Source organism: Electrophorus electricus, chromosome 18 (genome assembly GCF_041902795.1).
Source record: "Electrophorus electricus isolate QZ-2024a chromosome 18, ASM4190279v1, whole genome shotgun sequence".
Classification (NCBI taxonomy): domain Eukaryota; kingdom Metazoa; phylum Chordata; class Actinopteri; order Gymnotiformes; family Gymnotidae; genus Electrophorus; species Electrophorus electricus.
In genome coordinates this window covers 13,386,964-13,410,074 of record NC_137514.1, presented here as the reverse complement: position 1 = coordinate 13,410,074, position 23,111 = coordinate 13,386,964, and the positions used below count along the sequence as shown (strand labels likewise).

Genomic DNA, 23,111 nt, shown 5'->3' with positions numbered 1-23,111 from the left:
CATCCAGTCAACAAGATCTTACAGCAGATGGTAAGCATAGCTCTAGCACAGACTTCCTTGGTCCTTCAAACTGTCCAAGAAATGTCTGCAAACATATAGTGCATTCTTGATGAGAAATGTGAGAGGATAATTGCTTCTGTTTGGGAAAAATTCCTGATTTTGGGGTTCACCAAGAGAATCCATAAACCAATCAGATGACAGAAGTAACGATAGTTAATAGTGAATGAGAGTTTACTTTAGCAAACAGGTGCTTAAATGACACAAAATCAATGCAAGAACATGTTCTTTATTGTCTGTTTTAATAATTTCTGTCGTTCGGTTTTGGACTTCTTTGATATTGCTGACATGTCACAAATGGTCATTTTGGAGACCGCCTGCATATTTGGTCACAGACAAATACAATTTTTTAAAATCTACAATCCAGGAAATAAGGATTTATGCCAGAGGAGTGAGAGAAATCCATTCACTCTGAAAGGAAAAGGTGCCAAAAGGACTGGAAAACTATTGCTAACTTGGCCAAATAATGATCGGGAATCCAAGCAAAGACAACCCAAAAATTTGTTGTGGCCTTTACTTTGCATAGTGCTTTCTTAACACAGAAAGACAGAACTGCACTGTAATCTGTACACAAGACGCAGTCTCTTCAAATATGTGAACAGACCTTTTTGCTTGAGATGTATAGCTATATTTATCTTGAACAACATGGGAAAGTCCTTTACACTTGCAATTAGAGGTCAAATTTAGTGTTTCCTTGTTTCCTTAGCCATTTACTACTACTTTCTGGATAAATTTGATTTGATGATGATATAAAAAGTGACTGACTACGCTTTTGTTAAAACATGCATGTGTGGTGCAGGAGGCTTCAGGACATCCACACAGTAGCTATATGAGTTGGCATTACACACAAAGAGGTTGACATTAGCAGTTAATGCCTTCTTGCATATAAAGTGTGATGACTGTTCTCACATATATAGGTATATATTATAGGTAAGTAGTTAAACAGATTAAATGTATCCAGAAATTCATCCTCTAATATTAGCTAACATTAGTTACATCCAAGAACAATTTGTTGGCTAGGAGCTTTGTTGGAAAAAACATTTTGACAACTGTTTTCTGGCTTATAATGTGAGAATAATAATTATTATATTGTTGTTGATTTAGTTAATGGCATGTACTGCTTTGTCTTGAATAAAAGGATCAGTTTTCACTACTCGTGAACATTGCTTGCAAATATATACCACTCCGATGTACAAGTAGCCAGCTTTTAGAAAGATTTTAGCCAGCAGTAGAAAGATTTTATCACATTTTATCAACATGTGCTTTATTGAATGGACACTGTAATTAAGTTCTTCAAAAAATCAAAACAAAAAACCCATAAAAATATTCTAGCATTAGTAACAGCATGTTATGGGTCTTTTTACATGGTTAAAGAAGGCATAATTTACACAAGTAATCCAAGGGCCTTCATGTAAATCATGATGCTATGACTGTAAAGTGGACTAACTATTTACCACTGCATAACACATGGCAGAATAGCTTGCAAGCTAGCAGACAAGTAAAGCGGATACATTTTTCTCGACAGTAAGATTAAAATGCATACTCATTTTAGAGGAACAAGAATGAAACAACATTCTTGATTAGAGTGATAGCTATGCTTGGTATTGGAGTGTGTGTGTAAACACACATACACACACACACACACATATATATATGTGTGTGTGTGTGTGTGTGTGTGTGTGTGTGTGTGTGTGTGTGTGTGTGTGTGTGTGCTTGGTATTAGAAAGTGTATATATTGTATGCACGCCGGGGCTAAAAAAAAAAGAGAACTTCTGTTAATTTTAATATGACATTTATTATGAATATGATATTTTATATGTTAGGTGATGATGAGCTGTCCAGTCCCTCCCAGGATGCAAGCATTGGACTAGAGGAAGTGATTGAGCAGCTAAATAAATCTTTCCCCCATAGCCAAGGTATGACGTTGTGCTAATCTCTCTCTTTTATTTTTATATATATAAAATCACACACACCCTTTCTCTCTTTATCTGTACTGTTTAGAATAATTTGGAATCACTGTTAAATCTGTTGTGCTGCACATACAAATATAAATTATAATGTGATTACGGAACAATTGTGTATATGGCTGTTCTCCCAAACTGATGGTCAGGCCAAGTAGAGCCATAATACTGGAGTGTACCAGGAGCCCCATGGCCAATTTTAAATGATGTACAGTCCTCCATAAGTGAGATAGGTGGCTTAAAACCTAAAATGTGATCAAAATTGAGCATCTGTCAACATGCTTATAAATGTTTGTTTAAAAAATATTCCCCATCAGGTTTGAGTAATTTGGCTAAGAAGAATGGGTTGTTGAGATGTATAACACTCATTTACATTTAGGGCATTTAGCTGATGTTTAATCCAAGCAATTTACAATTATCACTGAATACATCTTGAACATTTGAGGGTTAAGGGCTTGCTCAGGGTCCAACAGTGGCAGCTTGGCAGTGGTGCCTTGACCACTACCTTATAAGGTCTTTTTGGCAAACATTCATAGGTATAACTGTTTCTGCAGGTGGTACCAACTTTGTATACCAAGTGAGTTCTTATGCAATCAAATGTTTTCTCTTTATTATTTGTAATTAAATGTATGGATTTACTTTCGTTTCAGAGACTGCTTGGTGATGAGAAATCTCACTTAAATGCATCCTGATTCTATATTGCACTTCATTACCACTGACATGAGCTAATATATGTTCACCAGGCACCACAGAGTTGCTAGGTTTTTTTTTCTACATTAGCTTTACTTCTGGGTTGAGGAGAGGGGCCCACCTCCCAAAAATATCCAGACAACCATGCCCCTGTGGTGCTTAACTGACCCTTGATCAAGGTCTAGTGATAACTAGCACAAATGGGATGCATAGCAGCAAATGGGATGCCGACTCTAAATGTACAACTAAAGGAGTTTCTAATAATATTTGTCTCTAATGAAGTGGCTGGTGAGTGTAATACTACAGGGTTTTGTTTTTTTGGTTTTTTTTAAGGATTCAAGAATTTGTGAAACTTATGCATGGAGCAGCAAGTCACAGTAACACGGAAAAAGTTTTTGGCCCTGTCTGAATTCCTAAATTTGGGCACATTTCAAACATCTTAAACCAGGATGTAATGACACATAAAATGTGAACAAAACCACAAGTGTGATGGACATTTCATGTATTTATTATTTACTAAATAATACATTTTGGATTGCTCTTTTGATTACTTTCAGTTTACTATATATTTGTAATGATTGCTTTTCACCCTTCACAGAATAATTCTGGACATGATAATGATCATAAGAAAATGTTGTATCCAGTTTTACTGCTTTAAAACAAATTGCATGTTTAGTGTACAGTGTTGGCAATCTGGCCAAGACCTAAGTAAAGTTTTCTCTTTTTCCTTTTCTTTCTTTCCATTCTCTTTGTCCAAGGAGCTGGACAGCTAAATCCATGAGAGGTTAGTATGCTTTGCTAATGTTTCTGCATTGAAACTAATTCTTTGCTCTCTTCACTGGTTTTTCTTCCAATATTCTCTTCCAATATTCTCTTGCTCTGTTGCTCCGCTTATGATGCCCTGATTTTAAAAATAACTATCAGCAGGTAATCTTCAAATGAAATTGTACATATTTAGCCTTGTCAGTATGAATAGAATGGAAAAAAACAATACAATTTGTTCTATTTGAACGAGTATATATATCGTGTGTTTTTTAGCTCCTTGCTTTTTATCTTTATATATTCAAAATTATAGTAAAAATTATAGTAAAATACAGTTTCTAGAGAAATCTCTATATCAGTTACTCACCTGGAAATCTATCTATCTATATATCTATATATATATATATATATATATATATAGATAGATAGATAGATAGATATATAGATATATATATATATATATAGATATAGATATATAGATATACATATAGATATATATATATATATATATATATAGATATATAGTACAGCTATAAAATACACATACATGAATGTATGCATATGGTAGGTTATTTTTTTCATTTTCTCCTGACTCCTGTCTGATGTTTCCCCCCCCCCTTCTTTCTTTCTTCCCCCAACAGGATATAAGATGGGAAGTCTCTTCCATATGGTTGATAACATTGGATATGCTATGGAGTCATTGGTCAGTATGATGACAGAGGCGTGGGGTTGAGACTAAAGAAGCCTTCTCAAGTGCATGCTTTTGTAGTGTAAACAGCTGGACAGGATATGTTTACAATGGCAAAATCAATAAAATCTATTTTTCTGAAGGATCGTGGTTCCAGATTGTAGATTTAAGTAGTTTCGTACATCAAGTCTAGAACTGTTTTGTTATTTTAAGAAAAAGCTGTTTTTAATCTTCTATGCAATTGTAAAAAAAAAAAAAAAAAAAAAAAAAGTGTGATAACTTGTAACACTGCGTGCCATTTCCTTGTACAGTGTTGAGCGCATTTTAAAAGTGTTTTATCCTAATGGCAGATGGATTATAAAGGGTGCTTTATAAACTAATTTTGTTTGTAACACAACAAACGCATATTAAAAGTTTATCATCCGTGTGTTTGTGTGTGCGCATGTGTGCTGGTCTGTTTTCATCTGCAGCAGTCTGTTTAAACTATTCCTATCAAAATAGGATATCAGTACTGACATTTGGTAATATGGCGGTATTTTATTGTTTGTAGACAAATGAAAATTTATTATGAAGTGTCACCTACCCTGTTCAGAGAACTTGGCCATTACAACAGGTTAAAAGTTAAGAAATTGATACTGGTAAAGGTAAAGCTTTATTTGACCAGTATAACCTCACTGAACAGGTGTTTTCTTTTTGCTTTGCAGTATTTGTGTACTTTGAGAGTCATGGCTCCATACTGATGTTTGTCAAAATTCATTCATATTTCATTTGTACACAAATTGTAATCTACTGAAACTGTATAAAAGTTCAAATATATTTGATAAGAGCTACTAGGAGGTGAATTATTAGGGGCCATTTAAATATGCTCATTGATATAATGCCAAAAGGGACACCATGTTTTGGTTCACCTGTGTGTAGATTCTATAGGACTATTTGACATTTTTTAATCGTAAAATGTAAAGAACATCTCGGACTCTGTGTATAAAGACTGAAGGTTTTGGCTCTTTGCCCTTGAGCAGCATTAACCATCGAGCAAGAAGGGTAAAAAATTGGAAAAGGGCTGATACAAGACACCAGATATTATTTTTAAAGTGGAGAAGCAAAACTCTTTCAGATTCAGTGTAAATATTCATGTATGAAAGATTTACATTGATTGCACAGAGGTTCTACAGTTTTAGTTTACTCCAATATATAGGATGTATAATTTAACTTTGCAGTAGATGTACACTAAGCAGAATGGCTTCCCAGATCTCAGGAATTAATGTAGAGTACAATTTCAATACAAGATCACAAATTATGTTAGAAGTGGACCTAGAACATAATCAACCATCTGCCTAGTGGCCCTTTGTAACCGAGATGCAACTGCACATGTACAGGTCACAAATTTCGTAAATGAAAAACGGCCCTGAGCATAGCAAACATTTCACACATCTGTTCAAAGGATAAGAGAAGTCCATCGTAGTATAGGCAACTGAACTCCTTAACACCATGTTGTGCCATGTTACAGAGGATTTATTAATGATGAATGGTAGAAAATTATAAATTGTAAAACAGTGAAAGTGGCAGACATGGGGCCATCTTAAGCATGTCCAGATTACATCCCCATTATGACTGAAATCAGTGAAAGGAGATGAGCTAGGTGTATGAAGCAGGGCTGCCAGGGTTGAAGGTACATGAGGTAGAGTCTGCTGAGCAAAGCCAGTGATGGATGAGACAGATGAGAAAGCCTTTCTGAATTGGAGCAGGTTTACAATTCCATGTAAATTAAAATGCTATGTTAAGCTTATTGATAAAGTATTGAAGTGTGAACACTAGGATGTACTGAAATAAAGACAAATAAGACATTATTATTACTACCTGGTCAAAGGATTTTTGTCACTGCGGACAGGAGAGGGTGATAAAGGGTTTTATAATGTGTTCTGAAATTAAATTAACAAAATCTCTCTTTATTAAATTCAGTCTGGTTATAAAGTCTCCAGAAATTAAAGAAACCTGTTTAATAAATCAAGATTGGTCAGGAGAAATTATTTTAGGGAACATACGCTCTAAATACGCAGCATACATTTTAGCACTTTTTATATCCCCAATTATACTATAAATTTGGGCAGCAAGCACTCAACATTTAGAGTACTTGACCTTTTGGCTTTTATCAATGTTTGAGGAAGACATCAGCAACACATTAAACATTGTCGACAGCTGGGGTACAAGGTTATGCAAAGGTATAAAGCCATTTAAATGAGCCTTTGACCAGGGCTGTTACTACTGTGCATGAAATTGCTTGAAATGGCTTGCGATACCTCACATACTGATATAGGGCTGGCTAGGAGCTTCACTGGATGAGGAATGACTAGGCTTCATAGAGAGTGCACTCCTCTTGCAATGTATTGTGACAGAGCAAATCACAATGTACCACAGGGAATTAATACATTTTTGATGTACTACTATAACTTGGTAACAGAATAAATGTGAACAGACTGTAGCTGAACCAATGAAAATAAAAACCAAACAGGTGGTACACACAGTAAATTTAGCATTTACAGGGCAGTGAAATGCAAAAAACAAAAATATAGGTTATTAATGGACATTACTAATAAACTGTAATGTTCAATGTTGTGTGAAATTAACAACTCTTCAGGGCAACATGTGCCACCAAAATGTAAAATATATCAGATGTGGTTATTCTACTGCAAGGTGCTCACTTTTCATCTATTGGACTGACCAAGCATACTTTATTAAAAGTGCAAACATATTGTATGGTAGAATATAAAAATCTTTACTTTGCCACTTGCATTGGAGAATTCAAACGCATTTTCTTATTCTGCCACTAGGTGTTGTTGTAGGTCAGGGCAAACAAGTGCATAAATATAGGGCCGGCATCACTGATATCTGTAAAGTCATGGGCGAGGTCACACGCCAAATTGTCAGAACTGTCAGAACTGTCAGTGAATAATATGCATATTTTACTTTATGCAGCAATTCCTTAGTGGCTGCAGAGGGAATTCTGCCAAAAATATGAACCGTATCTGTTAGGTTAGGATACCATTTTTATAGATTCAAATTTCGGGTGTGTGTTTAGATCTAATTCTAAATTAACAAACACAAGTCAGATATTTAATGAGTACGTATGTGTGGAAGTGTATGGCTGGGGAAGAGGAAAGAGATGAATGTGCGGAAATTCTAAGGTAAATGACAATAAAGCCAACTGAAAAGAAGCATTTGGAACTTGGTGTTTGCAATGGATACACAAGCCAAATAAAGCTAATGCATTCTAATTTTATATGCTTCCTTAACTATGTCCAGATTTTACAGTTCAGTAAATGTTGGGCATACGACCAGTATTGAAAGATTGTCATCCAATTTATTTTTTTTGTTTATGTTCAAGCATCTTTCAAACGCACTGGCAACCAAGACCCACTTCTCAGAACAGATACTAAAAAGGCTACAATGTGATCATATTTATTTGATTTCACAGTGAATAGGGCATTTATCAATCTACTTAAATTGGTGATCCTCAAAGCTCACCTCTGGGGCTCATTTCACTTTTTCACCCCAGCTATAATAGCTTAAAATAGGTGAAGTCGCTTTAGACTCAGATCAAGGAACAAGAAAGTAAACTAGATTGTCAAATCTTAACTGGTGGTGAGACTTTTTAAGAGAACATATAGTTTTCAATGCTGTGAAAACCTTCCCTTGTAGGAATTATTACATCCAAACATACTAAGAGTATTATGGCTTTTTTTTGACATGGTATCAGATTTGATAATAAGGATGACCCAATTATAAATATTTACAGAAAAACAGGGCAGATCACAAATAGATGTATAGATTAATAAAAATAGTCCACTCTGCTTCATACAAAGCTCTGAGCACATGGATCCAATGACAGAAGCACACTGATCAATGACAAGACCTGCCAAGACCTACCAAGTCAATGGCAGGTTACTGCAGTCAAATGCACATTCTCAATAGCAGTCCACAACATTGTCTTCACTCTGGTGAGCCACAAACAGAATGTCTTCCATTAGAGATCTGGGTGAATTTATCACATGATCACTACTTAGTGATAAAGTGTGTTGCATTTCATCCAGATCCAATACATCTAATATCTTGCAGAGGCTAATTTCTTTTGGCCAGCAAGGATCACATTTTACAATGTCTATTTGTTCATAAGACACTTCATCATCATTACTTACACAATCAGACTGTTCAGGCCTTTTGCTGCAGTATCTATGAAGTATTTCCTCACCCCAATTGTACCTGCATATTTCAAGGGCAAGGTCATTGCCATCAGTGTGAGACGTCTGTTTCATAAATGCCCTGAGCTTCAGCAGGAGTGCACAGGCTTTCTGAGAGACAGGTCTATCACAGTCAAACAGGCATTTAAACAGCAAGCCCAATGTCCCTAAATCCATCAGCTTGTTTAGTGCTTGCTCTGTACACCTTTCTGAAGGTTCATAGCCTTGAACGGCATATGGACAGTGACTTAGTGATTTCTCCATCAACACATCTGCTAACTCCAGTGTGTGAATCTTCACCTCCCAGTCACAGTCATTTCCACCCAATGAGAAGACTGAGCTCAGAGACTGGTCCAAGGCCGCAAAAGTCTGTGGGATTTTCAGCCATGACGTGAAGACTTTCAGTGCTGCACGACGAGGGAAGCTCTCTGCATCTTGAGCAAGGACAGTCAGCAGATGGGAAACAATCTCCTCCTGTACATGTTTAGAGAAAATAGATTAGATCATAAGAACTTATAGATCCTGAAAACCAGGTCAAATCAGAAAATGAGTGAAATATACATTCAGAAATGGGTTGCATATATGCCAAAATTGGTTCTGTTATTTCATTAGTTACATTATGAGTTTAGGGCTGGTAATCAAAATGTCTTTCTGAAGAAAACAACTGCTTTACCTGAAGACTGGTACAGAGGGGCAGGTTAGTTGTAGTTAATGCCTCTCCAAGAGCAGCCACCGCGCTTGCTTGGACATACGCCTCTACATCTGACAGTGCAGTAAACAGCACTGAGATCATGCCATTAGTATGCAGAGCTTCAGTGTACTCACTGTTACCTGAGAGAAGATGTTATTCAGTTTGACAATCATCCACTTCTAGTAGCAACATTACAGTGCTAGAGTATAACATCTGGGGAAAGGCTGCTTTATGTTACCTTTCAGTGCAGAAGTAAGCTGAGCAATGAACTCTAGAGTTGAATCTCTCACTTCCCATCGTCCATCACATACGTGCTTCTTCAACACAGAAAAGAGGTCTGACATGCACGCACACGCACGCACACATGCACACACACGCACAAAAATGAACTATGAAAGAACATTTTCACAAACTGAAATAAAACTAAAAACAAAGTGGATCAAAAGCTGAAATTAAATGAAACTACTAATCACTGATGTTGAAACCTAATAAAACAGTAGGAAAACAGTAAGCCATGGACCAGCTTTTTTTTTTTTTTTTTGGTTTTGTGGTTATTGAGCAATGTGTTACTTTGAGACTAATGAAAAGAAAATGTGAAAAATCTACACAAATGCTATTTGATGGCATATCATGTATGTAACATGTCTGGATAATACAGTGTCATTTTCAGTACTGTCATGTCAATTAAAAGGCCCTGGAGCCTCAGAGTGAGGACATCTGCCTTTTTCTCAGAGGCAGTGAGTGATACAAAAAATCCAGATATGATCATTACCAAAATCTCGAAGCACTGCCAAAGCAATTCAGATATGACCATTGCTGAAATATTAATGTACTGCCAAAGACAGTATAGCCACAAGATAGCGGACATCTGCAAAGGCCCCTCTCATTAACAGATGGCAATATCCATTTGCAATTATGGACTACGGATCCCATACAGCCCTTCTACTTGACACCCCCTCACTTGTCTTGTTTACTGCAATCCCCATGGATATTGTTGAATGCATATGGCAAAAAATTAGACTTGACTTAAGAGGAAGTTGCATTTTTGTTTTAATAGTTGAGTGTACTGCATTATGCCAGAGCTTTGAAATAATCTAATTGTTTGCCATCAAAGGCATTTTGGAAAAAAATGATGGGTAAAACAATAACCAATGATGACACTTTGTATGAAGCACGAGATGGACTCGAGTCTAAAAAATTAATAAATCAGCACGATGTGCATGGCGACTCCACTAGCCCTTCTCCTAGTTTCAATCTGGATTTGGCACACATGTTCAAAAGTCTTTATTGACGTGTTTGAATACATGGAAATGGTTTTCAATGTATCTAAATGTTTTTTTAATCATTTTGGAGGATTGGAGTAGTAAGTAGAGTGCTAAAAGCTAACTAAAAAAAAAAAAAAAAAAGCATTTCAGTGGTATGTGATGAAAACTAGCTTTGCTTCCAGCACCGTTTATCAATACAGGTCAGCATACTGACTCAGAGTAAAGATATTATTTTGGAGAGAATGTAGCAATGCTAAACTAGTGATTTACAGAGGATTGGAATCCAGTACACCATGCTGTGTCAGATAAAGTGGGGGCCAGACCATATCTAAAGAACTGATCCATTTACACCCCAACAAAGGAAGTCGAGAAATAATATTTCCATGTTAACATTTGCTCAGTGGACTTAACCAAAAGAATATTTGAGTGACTGGTCCCCTTTAAGAGAGTGAAGACCAATTATGATGTAATTTTCAAATCTTTAGTTTTTTTATCAGCATGTCTTCTACACAAATATTGTTATTCATTATTCATATTTGCATTATTAATATTTATAGAAGACTTTGAAGGACTTTGTAAAGCACATCTTTTAAACCCATGTCAGTTATCTTTATCCTGGGGGTGGTGTCATTGCCTAACCCACGTTTATTTCCTTCACTTTGTTTCATCTGTCTGTTCATCTTTATGGGTGTGGACTTGCTAATGATGAGACTGTCTACTGCTTTGTTTTTGTAATCTCTTTGACCCTCAATGCTCATAATAACCATTACTTAGCCCAATAAAAGTGCATTTATGGCCTGTCTCTGGCTTCTCAATGTAAACTTGACTAGTTGAGAGGAACCTTCCTCAAGAGTGGTTACTTCAAATTGAAATACCTTCTTGCACCTGCAATCTCACATGTATTGTAGAACAAAGCCCCAGAGGCAACAAACATTTCTCATGTAACAGGGGATGGGGTGGTGAGAAGGTTAAATAAAATGTAGCTCCTACTCCCATGCCTGTACCTACCATTACTGACAAACCTCCATAAGTCAGTTGAAGGTGAACAAATGCTAAACCATTTAAGAGCAGCCTGATGTGCTTTCTTCAAGACCTTGGAAACAGAAAAAACAAAAACAAACTTTGAGATCAGCCTGAACTCCAATAAACATGACACGGTTTAGAAACAGAACACAACCACCCTGTAGTAGTTGAGATCATACGTACCGTCGCATGTGAATCAGGACTCTGCATATACTGTAGGATAATGGCGAAAGCCTCTTGAATCAAGTCCATGCTCTCTAGGAGATAACAAATTCAACACGGCAATTCCAAAGATCTGTACTTTTCATTACCATTTAGCTGCTTAAGATCATACTAGATATAAAGATATAATGGTGTAATTAGCTATAATGCTATGCAGTGGCAATTGTGATGCCAGAAAATCTCACAGTTTAGCGTTTATATAATAAAAAAATAAATCTAAAGCGACTGGCAAAAGATTTCATCAGTACTGTTTTGGTTTTGATAAAAAATAATGTTATTTTTATCCTTATGCAAGAACTCCAGTGCTTTTCATGGAGATAGGAAATGGACAAACGCAAGTCCCTGACATCTTGGAGAGCTCTTTTCTGACCAATTATATAGAATTTTTGATTGTGTTCAAAAATTAAAAAAGGTTGGCTTTCACATTCTGAACAAGTTAAATCTGGTTTGCACGATGTCAACTAGCTGCCTAGCAGTTCTTTTTTAAAAGTGTGATCCTGTCACTTTCTTCTAGCTTCTGCATTCATGCACAGCGCAGCATTGTCTTTGCAAATAGAGAATAATTGTCAAGGGCCACAGAACTTTTGCTGCACCTTTAAATCAGTGCACTTCCCCAAATTATGCACATTCAAAAGATGATAAAAAAAAAACTGGCAAAAAAAAAAGTGATTAACAATGCAGTACACACAAAACTGGTTCACTGACCACACAATCAGTGAAATGGCTATTCCAGTTTTTGACCAAAACCATGCTGAAAACCTGTGGAGTGAGCTCATGAGAAGAGTTTAAGGACTCTGAATAAATTGAAGATATTCTATAAGGATGAATGGGTTTCAGAGGCTTAATTGTCTTTTCCCCACCATATTAAGCATGATAAGATGGTGCAGGTATTTTTAAAAAGGGTGTACAGAGTACCACCTACAACACTTCCAGTAATTTGAACTTGTTATTGAGAAAAATAGTAATTTTAAAGATTTTTTTTTTTTTGGAGTAATGTCATCTTAATAAAAGGTTACATTTCACTCTTTTTCAGTGTAAACTCCACTTGTTAAACAGCTTTCTTTTCACAGCCTTTTTTTGGCTCATCTTGACCAAAGATTTGCTTAGAGGGCAATGAAAACCCATGAGTAATACTTTTGCTCTAGTTCTATATGTGGCAAGTTCACTGAGCTGGGGGCAGCCATGCTATATTTTTAAGTAGAATCTTTACCTTCATAAACAGTGAGGCTCCCTAATACATCCAGACCACACCTCTGAATCTTGCAGCAGCCAATAAGATGAGGGAAGTTTCCAACTTGCAGTATAGTGGAGGGGTAATGGCCAATACATATCCTCAGAAGTGAGATCACTGCAGAACCGATCAGACGAATGGAAACACTGTCCAGAGATTTCTTCTGAAAAAAGCATTACCTTTTAAAGAGACGGACTTCCCCAATTGTGTATATTTACATTTCCCCATCAATAGCTTCAACAAGCCAAATGCCTGATTGTCCGAGACACACCATTCTTTGGCCAGCCTACCTTGCATATAAGTTCCGCTATGCTGGACAGACTCTGAGTGAGCAGGGAGATGCAGGATGCTCTCTGGGCCAGCAGATCCAATAGTAAATCATGGCCACTTAACACATCTACAACAAGAGAAAGAAATGTTTGTTCACAAAACTCTGAACAGAGAGGCCGGAATGTTTCAAAGTAGAGTACATTTGTGGACCGTCTGATAAGGATTCACCAAAATCACCAACACCTAGCATACAAGGTGTATAGAACAAAACATATAAAACAGATCATGGATGACAAATCAGATCATGTCAGAAAAACATGGTCATGTGCTTTCTGAGCAAGACATTAATACTTACATAGGAGATTATATGATGTCATGTAAATAGGTATACCTACTATCATTCTATAGGTCCATTCTGAACATAAATTTGTAATTTTGCAAATTTTATTTTGCAAACGCTTCAATCAAAAAATAGATTACTTCATTTTAGGCAAGCGTACATCAATTTAGGTATTTAGGTATATATTTACATACAAAATTCCTGTTGAGATTTTAAATAAATGTTATAAGCTATGTTAGCCTTGAAGCTCCAGTGCAAAACTAAAGAAGCAAATGTCATAAAACATGTCTTGTCCAACTGATTACATCTGGGGTAAACAGAAAATTATACACATTTGACTTTTCACTCAATCACTCCTTTAAAGTGCACTACAATATAATTAACAATTCCTTTTTTTTTTTAAACTATTGGCATTCCTTATACTACATGATGTACATGATCTCAGCTGACACTCAGCAAGCTCAGTCTACTCTGCTAAACTATCCGAGTTGGTATTTCTGTGGCACAGTGTGCATGGGCCTTCTACGGCAGTTTTTATTCCTCTCACGATTGAATATTGGAAACTAAATTAACAGTGAAGTTATTCACTTGACCTAAATGGACGTTCTCTTGCGGGATGTCATGATGTTACTGAGCCTCTACCAGTCTCAGCTGCCATGGCTACTCTCATCACCCCGATGTCCCTTCCTGTAGCCCACCACACCCCAACCCTAGCCAACTACTTCTCCATTGCGCTTAATGGACGTTCTCTGTTTTTCTGCTAAAATTGTTATTATTGTGGTGACCATTGTCAGCCAGAGGAGGATGCCCCCCCCCCCCCCTTGAGTCTTGGTTCCTCTTAAGGTTTCTTCCTCATGCTCTAGGGAGTTTTTCCTCGCCACTGTCACCATTGGCTTGCTCCCTGGTGGCTTGGACTTGGACATTTGTAAAGCTGCTTTGTGACAACATCTGTATATAAATAAATTTTGATTGATTGACCCTGAATGACTGAATAATAAAAGATGGCTTTTTTAAAATTAAATGTATGGTGATTATAAAATAATTTGGGTAGGGGAAGTCAGTGAACTATTTGCTGTTTAAAAGCACAAACTGGTTAAATACATAAACAATTGTCATGTATCCATATTCACAGACCCATATCCACTTCTACACCTGCACACACCCACATTTGGGACATACAAGAATCGAAACTGAGTGTAAGGGTGTTTCCCCACCAGATTCATGAAAATGCTGTTGAGTCCCAGTGATGCACAGCACTGGAAGGAGGATGACATCTGTTGCTCTGCTTTTCAGAACCTCTGAACTAAAGAAAGAAAGAAAGAAAGAAAGAAAGAAAGAAAGAAAGAAAGAAAGAAAGAAAGAAAGAAAGAAAGAAAGAAAGAAAGAAAGAAAGAAAGAAAGAGAAATATCAGCACTGACAAAAGTTTTGGATGCGTTTTTAAAAGTACATAATTTAAAAATGACTCCTCTTTAATCACCACTTCTCCAGTAGCAGGATTGATGCAGCACACAGCACAGACTCGTTAGTGTTTCTTGAATACAACATGACATTCATCAATGCCTCCACTCTACATTCTGGCTGGATATAAAGAGGAGTCCTGTAACACAGAAAATATGAGAACTATGTGTACATTATATTTAAAAATCAAAACCTCTGTAGAAATCATCACAGATATAAATACTGCTATAAAATCTGTGCCTTTACTGTTTCAAAATAAGCAACACTGTCTACCAAGGAGTACGCTATCCATAAACCCCCTGTTCAGGCACAGATATCAACAAAATGGGTTAAAACACACCTGCAAAGGGCTCTGGTGTTTAAGGATTTTTAAAATCAGCCTCTTTCATAGCTATTCTGAAATTAATAGTGGTGAAGTCACTATTGGCTAAAGAGATCACAACGGACTTTATGAATCTGCAGTGGTGCAGAGGTCTGAATAGTAAAATTTGGGGCAAAAATAGGTACTCTAGTTGGGTAGAAGTAAGAGCCTTTCAAGCAGCTATGTACTACCCATCCAGTGTTTCCTTTTCACTGCTGCTGGCTTTTACACAAAATACACAAAAATGTGGTTTTACACAAAATAAAAATAAAATGCTGAACCTACTATGTCACTTACAAGGACAACCATCTTTAATGCTTAGATATTCATGTCCTTGATTTATTTATTTATTTTTTTGTCAATCCTGTTCATGGAACATTTTAATCTTACAAAGAAAGTTTTAAGAAAGATAAGGTGAATAGTCAGAGGAAGGCTACAGAACATGAATGGTGCCCTGTGAATGTGTCAAAGATGACTTAATGACTTCAGGTTTGAAAGTGCATAAGCAGTAAAATAAATGTAAGTCAATGGGTGGACAAAGTAAGGAAAGAAACAGTAGTCATATCAAATGTACAAATATTATCCAGTAAATTTTTATCTAGATTTTCTTTTTGAATAAAAAGAAACCATTTAAATAAACTACCATTTTGCTGAAACCAGTTTTACTCATAATAGTAAGTTCAGAACTGAATCTTTGTATGCAACTGCCTTTAAAATGATTTCCTAGCACAAGAATATTCTATCCTTCCAAATAATGCTCAAAAATTTCAAAAGAGGATTTAAAAAGCTAAGTAGTTACTCCATTTGGAAGACAATGTCTTGCAATACTGAAGGCCTCACCTTGCAGCAGCCTGAAGAACTGCCATCATGGGTGGGGTTAATGAGTCACCCTTCCTAATAGCTAGTACCTCCAGAGGTTCTAGGACGTGTTTCCACAACAGTCTCTTGAGAGGGTCTCCACACTGGGTGAGAACTATGGCCAATAACCTTAATCCTGGGAGTATGACGGCCTGATCCTCTGAAGCTAATGACCTAGACATATGGGACATTATCTCTGTAGTAACAGAGACCCAGTCAGAACTGACAAGAGCTTGACCTTCTGCCGTACTGTCAGTGTCGTTTCCCAACACTCGTGGCATGCTGCAGTTTAAAATGTGTGCTAAAATCTGGTTGGTTAATGAGGTAATGAAAAGGCTTTCATCGTTTTGAAGATTGAGAACCAAGGTAATTATCCCTACGGAAAAAGCGCAGGAGGTTAAAATAAGTTTTAAAAAATTGTTGCTGTTACAAAATAAAACACCCAAACAATACTTCAAACCCCATTTTAAAAAGCATAATACTAGCATATAGGAAATTCTAAGTAAAATTCCTATCTTAAAATATTTGTCTCCAGAAACATGTCATGTTTTACTTTAACCTTAACAAGAGGGCACAGCCATTTAGATTTGTTAGAAACAAATAAACAGCAACAAATCAAATCAAATTCAAATCAAAGTCCAAGCAATAAACTTTTTGTGACGCCTGAGATTTGACTAGTTGACGAGAGACCGTGAAACCTGTCCCAAATGTGTGAGTCTCAAAAGGTATGCTATTATATTGACCAGTAATCCTGGTGCCAATGCCTCAGCTTTGGATGAAATTATAATGCAATGTTCAAATGTTTACTGTTAATGTTTGAATACAAATATTGCCTCATCAAAACATCTTAATTTGTTCATCAAACTGTCGTCTGTAACAAAGTAATTTTTTGGTTTACAACAAAAAACTGTTAACTAAATAAAAGATTGCTCAGTTGATACCACTATCATATTTTACATTCTTAAAATCCCACAAACCAGTTACATGCTTGGTGGCATGGAGTCGTCTATGCCAGCTATTGTTGCTAGTCCTTCTGCATTGAATACACAAATTAATTCTATATAAAGAGCAGAGGCTTCTGAATGTCTGAGAAGTTCAGATTTACCATTCCTGCAGAAGAAGTCCATTGCTGGTGGGTGTTGCAACATATTCCACAGTCCCTGGAGCCACCCACAACGCACTGAGGCATTTTTCCAAAGGCCCAGCACATGCCAGCCATCTGGCACAAACATGGACACCAACACTCCTTTTTCCTGATCTCACACAAAGAAACCAAGAGCAGTCACATTCAAAAGCTTTGCGGTAACCAAAAAACATTACACTTATTACCTCCATGCTGGCAACTGTATATGCACCAGGAAATAATTAAAAAGTTAACAGCACGTTAATGACTCTGTAAGCAAATAAAGATCATGCAAAAGCACCATACACAAGCTTGCATTCACTGACATTCTTTGTGGGCGAGGTGCTCGGCAGTCTGACCTGCAGTAGACAGAAGCCACTCTCTTCAGCTGCCAGGAGCCCAGCGAGTTTCAAGGAGAAGGAAAAGATGATGGGATCCACCACTTCTGATTCCATCACACTGTACAAGAACTGCAATAGGCATGGCTGATGTTGCAAAAGAGACTGCCCGTCATCTGGAAGGAAAAGAAAAAAAAAAACCCAACTTTTTAGTAATCCAAACACTGCTAAAAGTGCACAGGACACTGTAGAGAACAAATTAACAACTTCATTTTAGGATGAGCTAATTTTAGAAGACACTGTAGAATATTTTAGCTGTAAACCTACCATATATAGCTGAACATTTTATTTTTCATTCTCTTATGTTCCACTCAAGTGGTGGTAAAACTATCCAAATAAAAGCAAATTTACTGAATTAAATTTGTCCGATGGACAACTCAAAGGAAATCTTAAAGATTCTAAAATGTTATACAATGTAAAAAATGAATAACCATTACTTGCCAAATACAACTTAGAAGTACTGCCAGTTTTATAATGGCTAATAATACATCAGAAAAGGGGGGCCAGCTCTAGTCCTGGAGGGCAGAAGTCTTGTTTGTTTGATGTTTTCAAACTCAATCACCACACTTGATTAAGCTCTTCAGTTGATTGCAGTAGGTGTATCAGATTTTCTAAATATCATTAAACTGTGATGGTGCATTGCTGAAGTTGGGCTGAGCACCTCTGCTGCAGAATGTAGGCTACTCACCTTGGCTAGTTAGATCTTTGAACCAATCCAGAAGCTTCTCCAAAGAGGTGTCATCAGGTGGCAAAAGTTTGGAATCAGCAAGGACTTCACAGACAGACGGCAGCAAGGATAAGCATTCGCTGTCCATGGTACTGAGAAAAACATCCAACAAAAAAGGTAGCCCTGCAAGGAACCATAAAAAATATAGAAATTTGAGTGAATGCTACTCTATTCACACATCATTATATTAATATATGTATTCCCCATCCCATGTGTTTATTATTTATTAAGTTGAAATGTGTATCTACTTTTGAAAAGTGGAAAGCTCTGTAGGAACTACATCTACTTTGGCTTTCTCTATCTCGTTCATGCACAGGCGCATAAAAATAAATGCAGTCACAGAATGCGTCTTATTGAACGTTTGTATTAATTCCGTTTCGCTTTTTTAAAAAACTGAAAGAGTAATGATACAAAATCGATGTGTCAAATCTACAGCTACTGAAATTCATGCCGAGTTATTGAAATTACATTTGGACCTTCTTGGTGCTCGTCGTACTCACAAAAGACTATCTTCTGTCTTACACATGTCACAAAAACGTGCACGTCAATATTTAGCTACTGGAGAATTTTTAATGCCTCAGCTGCGGCATTAAGCCTATATTGGCAGACTAGACATCACATATACTACCTACACAAATTTTACTACCAACAAAGGTAAATACATTTGCTTTTTATATGCCCATTTTGGGAGTTTTAAATACGTAGCTACTACATATTTATGATTTCACGTAGATTAAACCTTATGTAACCTAATACGATAACCAGTCTTACTCACACCCTCAGTCGAGTCTGGGGCATAATCCGAAGGTCAAACTTTAGTGAACACTTACCGTTTTAAAAATGACACAAGTTTGTATCTTTAGAATTAAGAGGCTTCAGAGTGCAAGACTCGTTTTTAATTCAATATCCTGGAAAATATAATCAATCCTTGTTCTTATGAAGTCTTGTAGCTACCTAATGTTAGCTAGCTAGCTAAAACGCCAGATCTGACGAGAGCCTAAATGAGGAACTAGTAATATAATCCATGATCTCTCCTGGATGTGTTACACTGATATATAAACATGCTCTGGATATTATCTCTGTTGCGGGGTTACCACTTTTTTAACTTCTTTCTTTGCTTTTTTTTTTTTTTTTTTAAACTTTGTCCACATTAGCCGTCTTTTTATCGAGTCAACACAACGTTCTTCTTCTTGTTCTTCTTGAGCGTTGTTAAAATATATGCTGCCACCTAGCGACAGCGAGACGTTATGAATCGAGTTTTATCTTCGCACATGTCGCAATGTCTTTAATTCTGTACCTCGAAACCAGTTTTACTTCCTAAATTTTGTAATCACTGTAAGTTAAATCAACAGATGACTCTTGGGTAGAGGAGGTTTGGCACCTCTGTAATCAAAATGTAAATCTAGGTCAGGAGATATGTTTCCATGATTATTTTATTGTTTGCACATAGATCTTAATTTGTATAGGTTACAAAGACAATATAGGCTATATTTTCAAAAATATTTAAACATCGAGGAACATTTGTTAAACCCAAAGACCAAAGTTTACTGAGCATGTACCATATTAACAATAAGCATCAGAACTCAGAGTAAATCTCCTAAAAAATGTGCTGTCAATCCCTATGTGGTAGGGGATTGTTTAGCAATTTGTGCTTTTGCAGATTGAGCTTCTCTTGCACTGCTGCCAGATATTAATTTTGTTTTTGTTTTTTCCTGTAAGAAAGACATTGACCACTTTTTTGCACATATGGCTCTTTCTTTTTCTGCTATTACTCCCAATTTTCTCTACAACAGAAAAAACCCCACAAAAACAATAATGTATAAATAAAAGGCAAATTGCTAAATGCACACCAGTGTGATGGACAAGTATACTTTTTAACAGTCTTAAACATAAAGTTAAGCCAAATAGCCTTAGTTTATTCTTCTGTCCTGTGCAAGAACACACTTTTACACTTTTTTAAGTTGACAGGTTTTTTTTTGCCAAATTTCTTTGTTGTCATGTTTTATGCATTGGGTTTTAGTCCTTGGTCAGTCAGAAGATATCCAAGCCTCTTCCATACGACAATTCCATTGGGACTATCTATCATCAATCCAACTTCCCTTCCACTCTCAGGCTTGTCTTTACTCTCCATCCTCCTGTGTTACTTCCCAACCACTTTTTTGTTGATGGCAACATGATTCCCCAAGGTTGTATGATAATCAAGGACTGCTATTTTCCAACTACCCATAGGAATTTGGTCAAATATGTGGTCCATCCCTGCTGGCAGGATTTATGTCAGCATAAGGGGCGTCTTATCCTGTTCAGGTCTTCTCTGAATATGTCATCCCATGTGGCATGGGATGGAGGTGCCATCTGCATTGCCTTTAGCCTGGCAGTTACCAGCTGATCATGTCCAACTGGCAAGATAGTTTTTCTTTCAAAGGGGGGCTAGCTGAAGTGGTGGTGCATTGGTTGACTAGGATGTTACCAATCCATTTGCAGGAGCTGATGCAACAGATGGAAGGTCTATCAATCAATTAAGATAAGTGACAAAGCCCCTAGAAATGAAGCAAGAGGTCTTCACACAGGATGAGGATAATAATGGGCATGTAGTCCCCCATACTGTTCTGACAGGTTTAACACCGCCTATATGAAAGAGGCACAGGCCGGTGCCACCCAGTCTATATGCTGAAATAAGAGACCTCCTCTGGGATGTTGAAGGGGGCTTCAGTGAAATAGCGACAATCTAGAAATTTACATCTAATATATATACTTCAGAAGTTAAAAGACCAATAAAACCCTTAGCACAATATTTTTTCAAATACATTTAGAGCATTCTAATTCCAATGATTACTAAAGATATAGGTAGATGAGCTCAATCTGAACATCTTGCTTTATCCCTTGTTTTCTGGAGCAGGCAGCCCACAAAAAACTGACTGGGTTGTCTATTTTCAGTTTGTGGATTCATAGGCACTCCAGACACCCAAATGCACAAGCACAGAAAAAGTTAATTTTTCATATGTCCCATTCAAGGGGCATATATGTTTGTGTGTAGTTATTTGTGGAAATGTGCTGCTATTAAGTTTATATTTGCGAAAGGTGAATCTGTGGCCCTTTTCCTGGACTTGTGAGTGGGCAGGCACAGGGGCTCCAGAGCTCTGTATGAACTGAGACACCTGAGGTCAAATTATGATTTATTTTATTTTTTTACATTAACTGATTTGTACAGAATCTCATTTTCATACTTGCAGTGATGTTTTTGCAGTCTTTGAGCTGACACAGGTATTGTTGGTGTCTCAGAGTCCCCTAGCAGTTATAGGCCCCTGGGAACTGGTCCCACATGTCCGGTCAGTAATCCATCCCTCACCTGGACAAAGGGAGGGGAAATTATGTTAAAATGCTATTTGTCGACTACAGTTCAGCATTTAACACTATCATCCCCTCCCTACTCACTACTAAGTTGGGGGATCTAGGACTGCATACATCCCTGTGCGACTGGATCTCCAACTTCCTAACAGACAGACCACAATCAGTACGGGTGGGCAACTGCGCCTCATCCACCCTCACCCTCAGCACTGGAGCTCCTCAGGGTTGTGTCCTAAGCCCCCTGCTCTACTCACTGTACACCTACGACTGCACAGCCACTTCCAGCTCCACCATCATTGTCAAGTTTGCTGACGACACCGTTGTCGTGGGTCTGATCTCAGACAATGACGAGAGGGCCTACCTGGAGGAGATTAAACACCTGGAAAACTGGTGCCAGGAAAATAATCTCCTCCTAAACATCAGTAAGACAAAGGAGCTGATCGTGGATTGCAGCAAGAAGCAGGAGCGGCACTACCAACCTGTGAGGATCAGTGGAACCACAGTAGAGAGAGTAGATAGTTTCAGGTACCTTGGAGTTCACATCTCGCAGGACCTGTCCTGTTCCCGCCATACCAACTCCCTGGCAAAGAAGGCTCGTCAGCGTCTTTACCACCTCAGACGCCTAAGAGACTTCAGACTGCCCTCCAAAGTACTGCGGAACTTCTACACCTGCACTATCGAGAGCATCCTCACGTGGAACATCACAATCTGGTTTGGGAATAGCACCAAGCAGGACGCATCACTCACACGGAACTTCCTGACCTGCAGACCATCTACTATAAGCGGTGCCAGACCAAGGCCAGGAAAATTGTGAAGGACCCCACCCATCCCAACAATAGACTCTTCTCTCTGTTGAGGTCAGGGAGGCGCTTCCGCTTCTTGAAGACCAAGACAGAGAGGCTGAAGAGGAGCTTCTTCCCACAGGCCATTCGGGCCCTGAATCAGGGAAACTGATAAACTGTGGGGACCACCACCACCATGTAACATAACTGTATATCTGTATATCTGTACATCTGTATATATAGATTTATACTCAATTACCTTGTTACACAACAACTGTAGATATGTTATTATACAAAATGGATCTGTACATCCTGTAGATTGTGTACATATATACCCAACCATATTACACCTGCACTGTACATTTTGTAGATTGTGTACATATATACCCAACCATATACATTGTACATTGTGTATATAATCATAATATACATATATTGTACATACATTGTTAATATATTTTGTACATACATAGAATATATATATATTTATCTTGCATATATATATATTTCTCTATGCACCCCTGTTTTCTTTTCCTCAGTTTGGACAGAGCACTCTCCACCATTTCACTGCGAGTTATACTGTGTATGACTATGTATGTGACAAATAAACCGAACTTGAACTT

The 23,111-nt window shown here is 37.3% G+C and overlaps 2 protein-coding genes across 15 annotated transcripts in view; one reads left to right on the top strand and one right to left on the bottom strand.

Moving 5' to 3' along the window:
- Window positions 1–4,585, top strand: part of dmd (dystrophin) — a 112,073-nt gene extending 107,488 nt beyond the window's left edge. For 8 of the 14 annotated variants that reach the window (XR_004776987.2, XM_035534640.2, XM_035534639.2 and 5 more), the window contains 3 exons: window positions 1,881–1,973; window positions 3,467–3,492; window positions 4,112–4,585. Coding sequence is in view for 12 of the 14 variants with exons in the window: in XM_035534640.2 (XP_035390533.2) it covers window positions 1,881–1,973; window positions 3,467–3,489 (116 nt within the window). In the remaining 2 variants the exon portion in view is untranslated. Of the gene's footprint in view, window positions 1–1,880; window positions 1,974–3,466; window positions 3,497–4,111 lie in introns of those variants that run through there. The other 6 variants (XM_035534646.2, XM_035534648.2, XM_035534647.2 and 3 more) reach the window with 3 other exon arrangements.
- Window positions 4,586–7,598: 3,013 nt separating this feature from the next.
- On the bottom strand, window positions 7,599–19,693 carry brat1 (BRCA1-associated ATM activator 1). The gene is made up of 14 exons (XM_035534649.2): window positions 19,192–19,693; window positions 18,323–18,484; window positions 17,596–17,750; window positions 17,219–17,366; window positions 16,096–16,489; window positions 14,914–15,033; window positions 14,650–14,738; window positions 13,116–13,222; window positions 12,805–12,988; window positions 11,556–11,629; window positions 11,358–11,442; window positions 9,323–9,421; window positions 9,067–9,224; window positions 7,599–8,867 (listed from the first exon to the last, which is right to left on the bottom strand). Exons 2-14 carry the CDS (start codon window positions 18,447–18,449, stop codon window positions 8,121–8,123), a joined length of 2,487 nt encoding a protein of 828 aa, XP_035390542.1. The 5' UTR covers window positions 18,450–18,484; window positions 19,192–19,693; the 3' UTR covers window positions 7,599–8,120.
- Between the last annotated feature and the right edge of the window lie 3,418 nt (window positions 19,694–23,111).

Coding starts and splice junctions, on each gene's coding strand:
- brat1 (XM_035534649.2), bottom strand. CDS start 18,449: ATGGACAGCGAATGCTTATCCTTGCTGCCGTCTGTCTGTGAAGTCCTT. Junction 9,225..9,322: donor GCTTACTTCTGCACTGAAAG/GTAACATAAAGC, acceptor ATCTTCTCTCAG/GTAACAGTGAGTACACTGAA. Junction 8,868..9,066: donor CCCTCTGTACCAGTCTTCAG/GTAAAGCAGTTG, acceptor AAACATGTACAG/GAGGAGATTGTTTCCCATCT.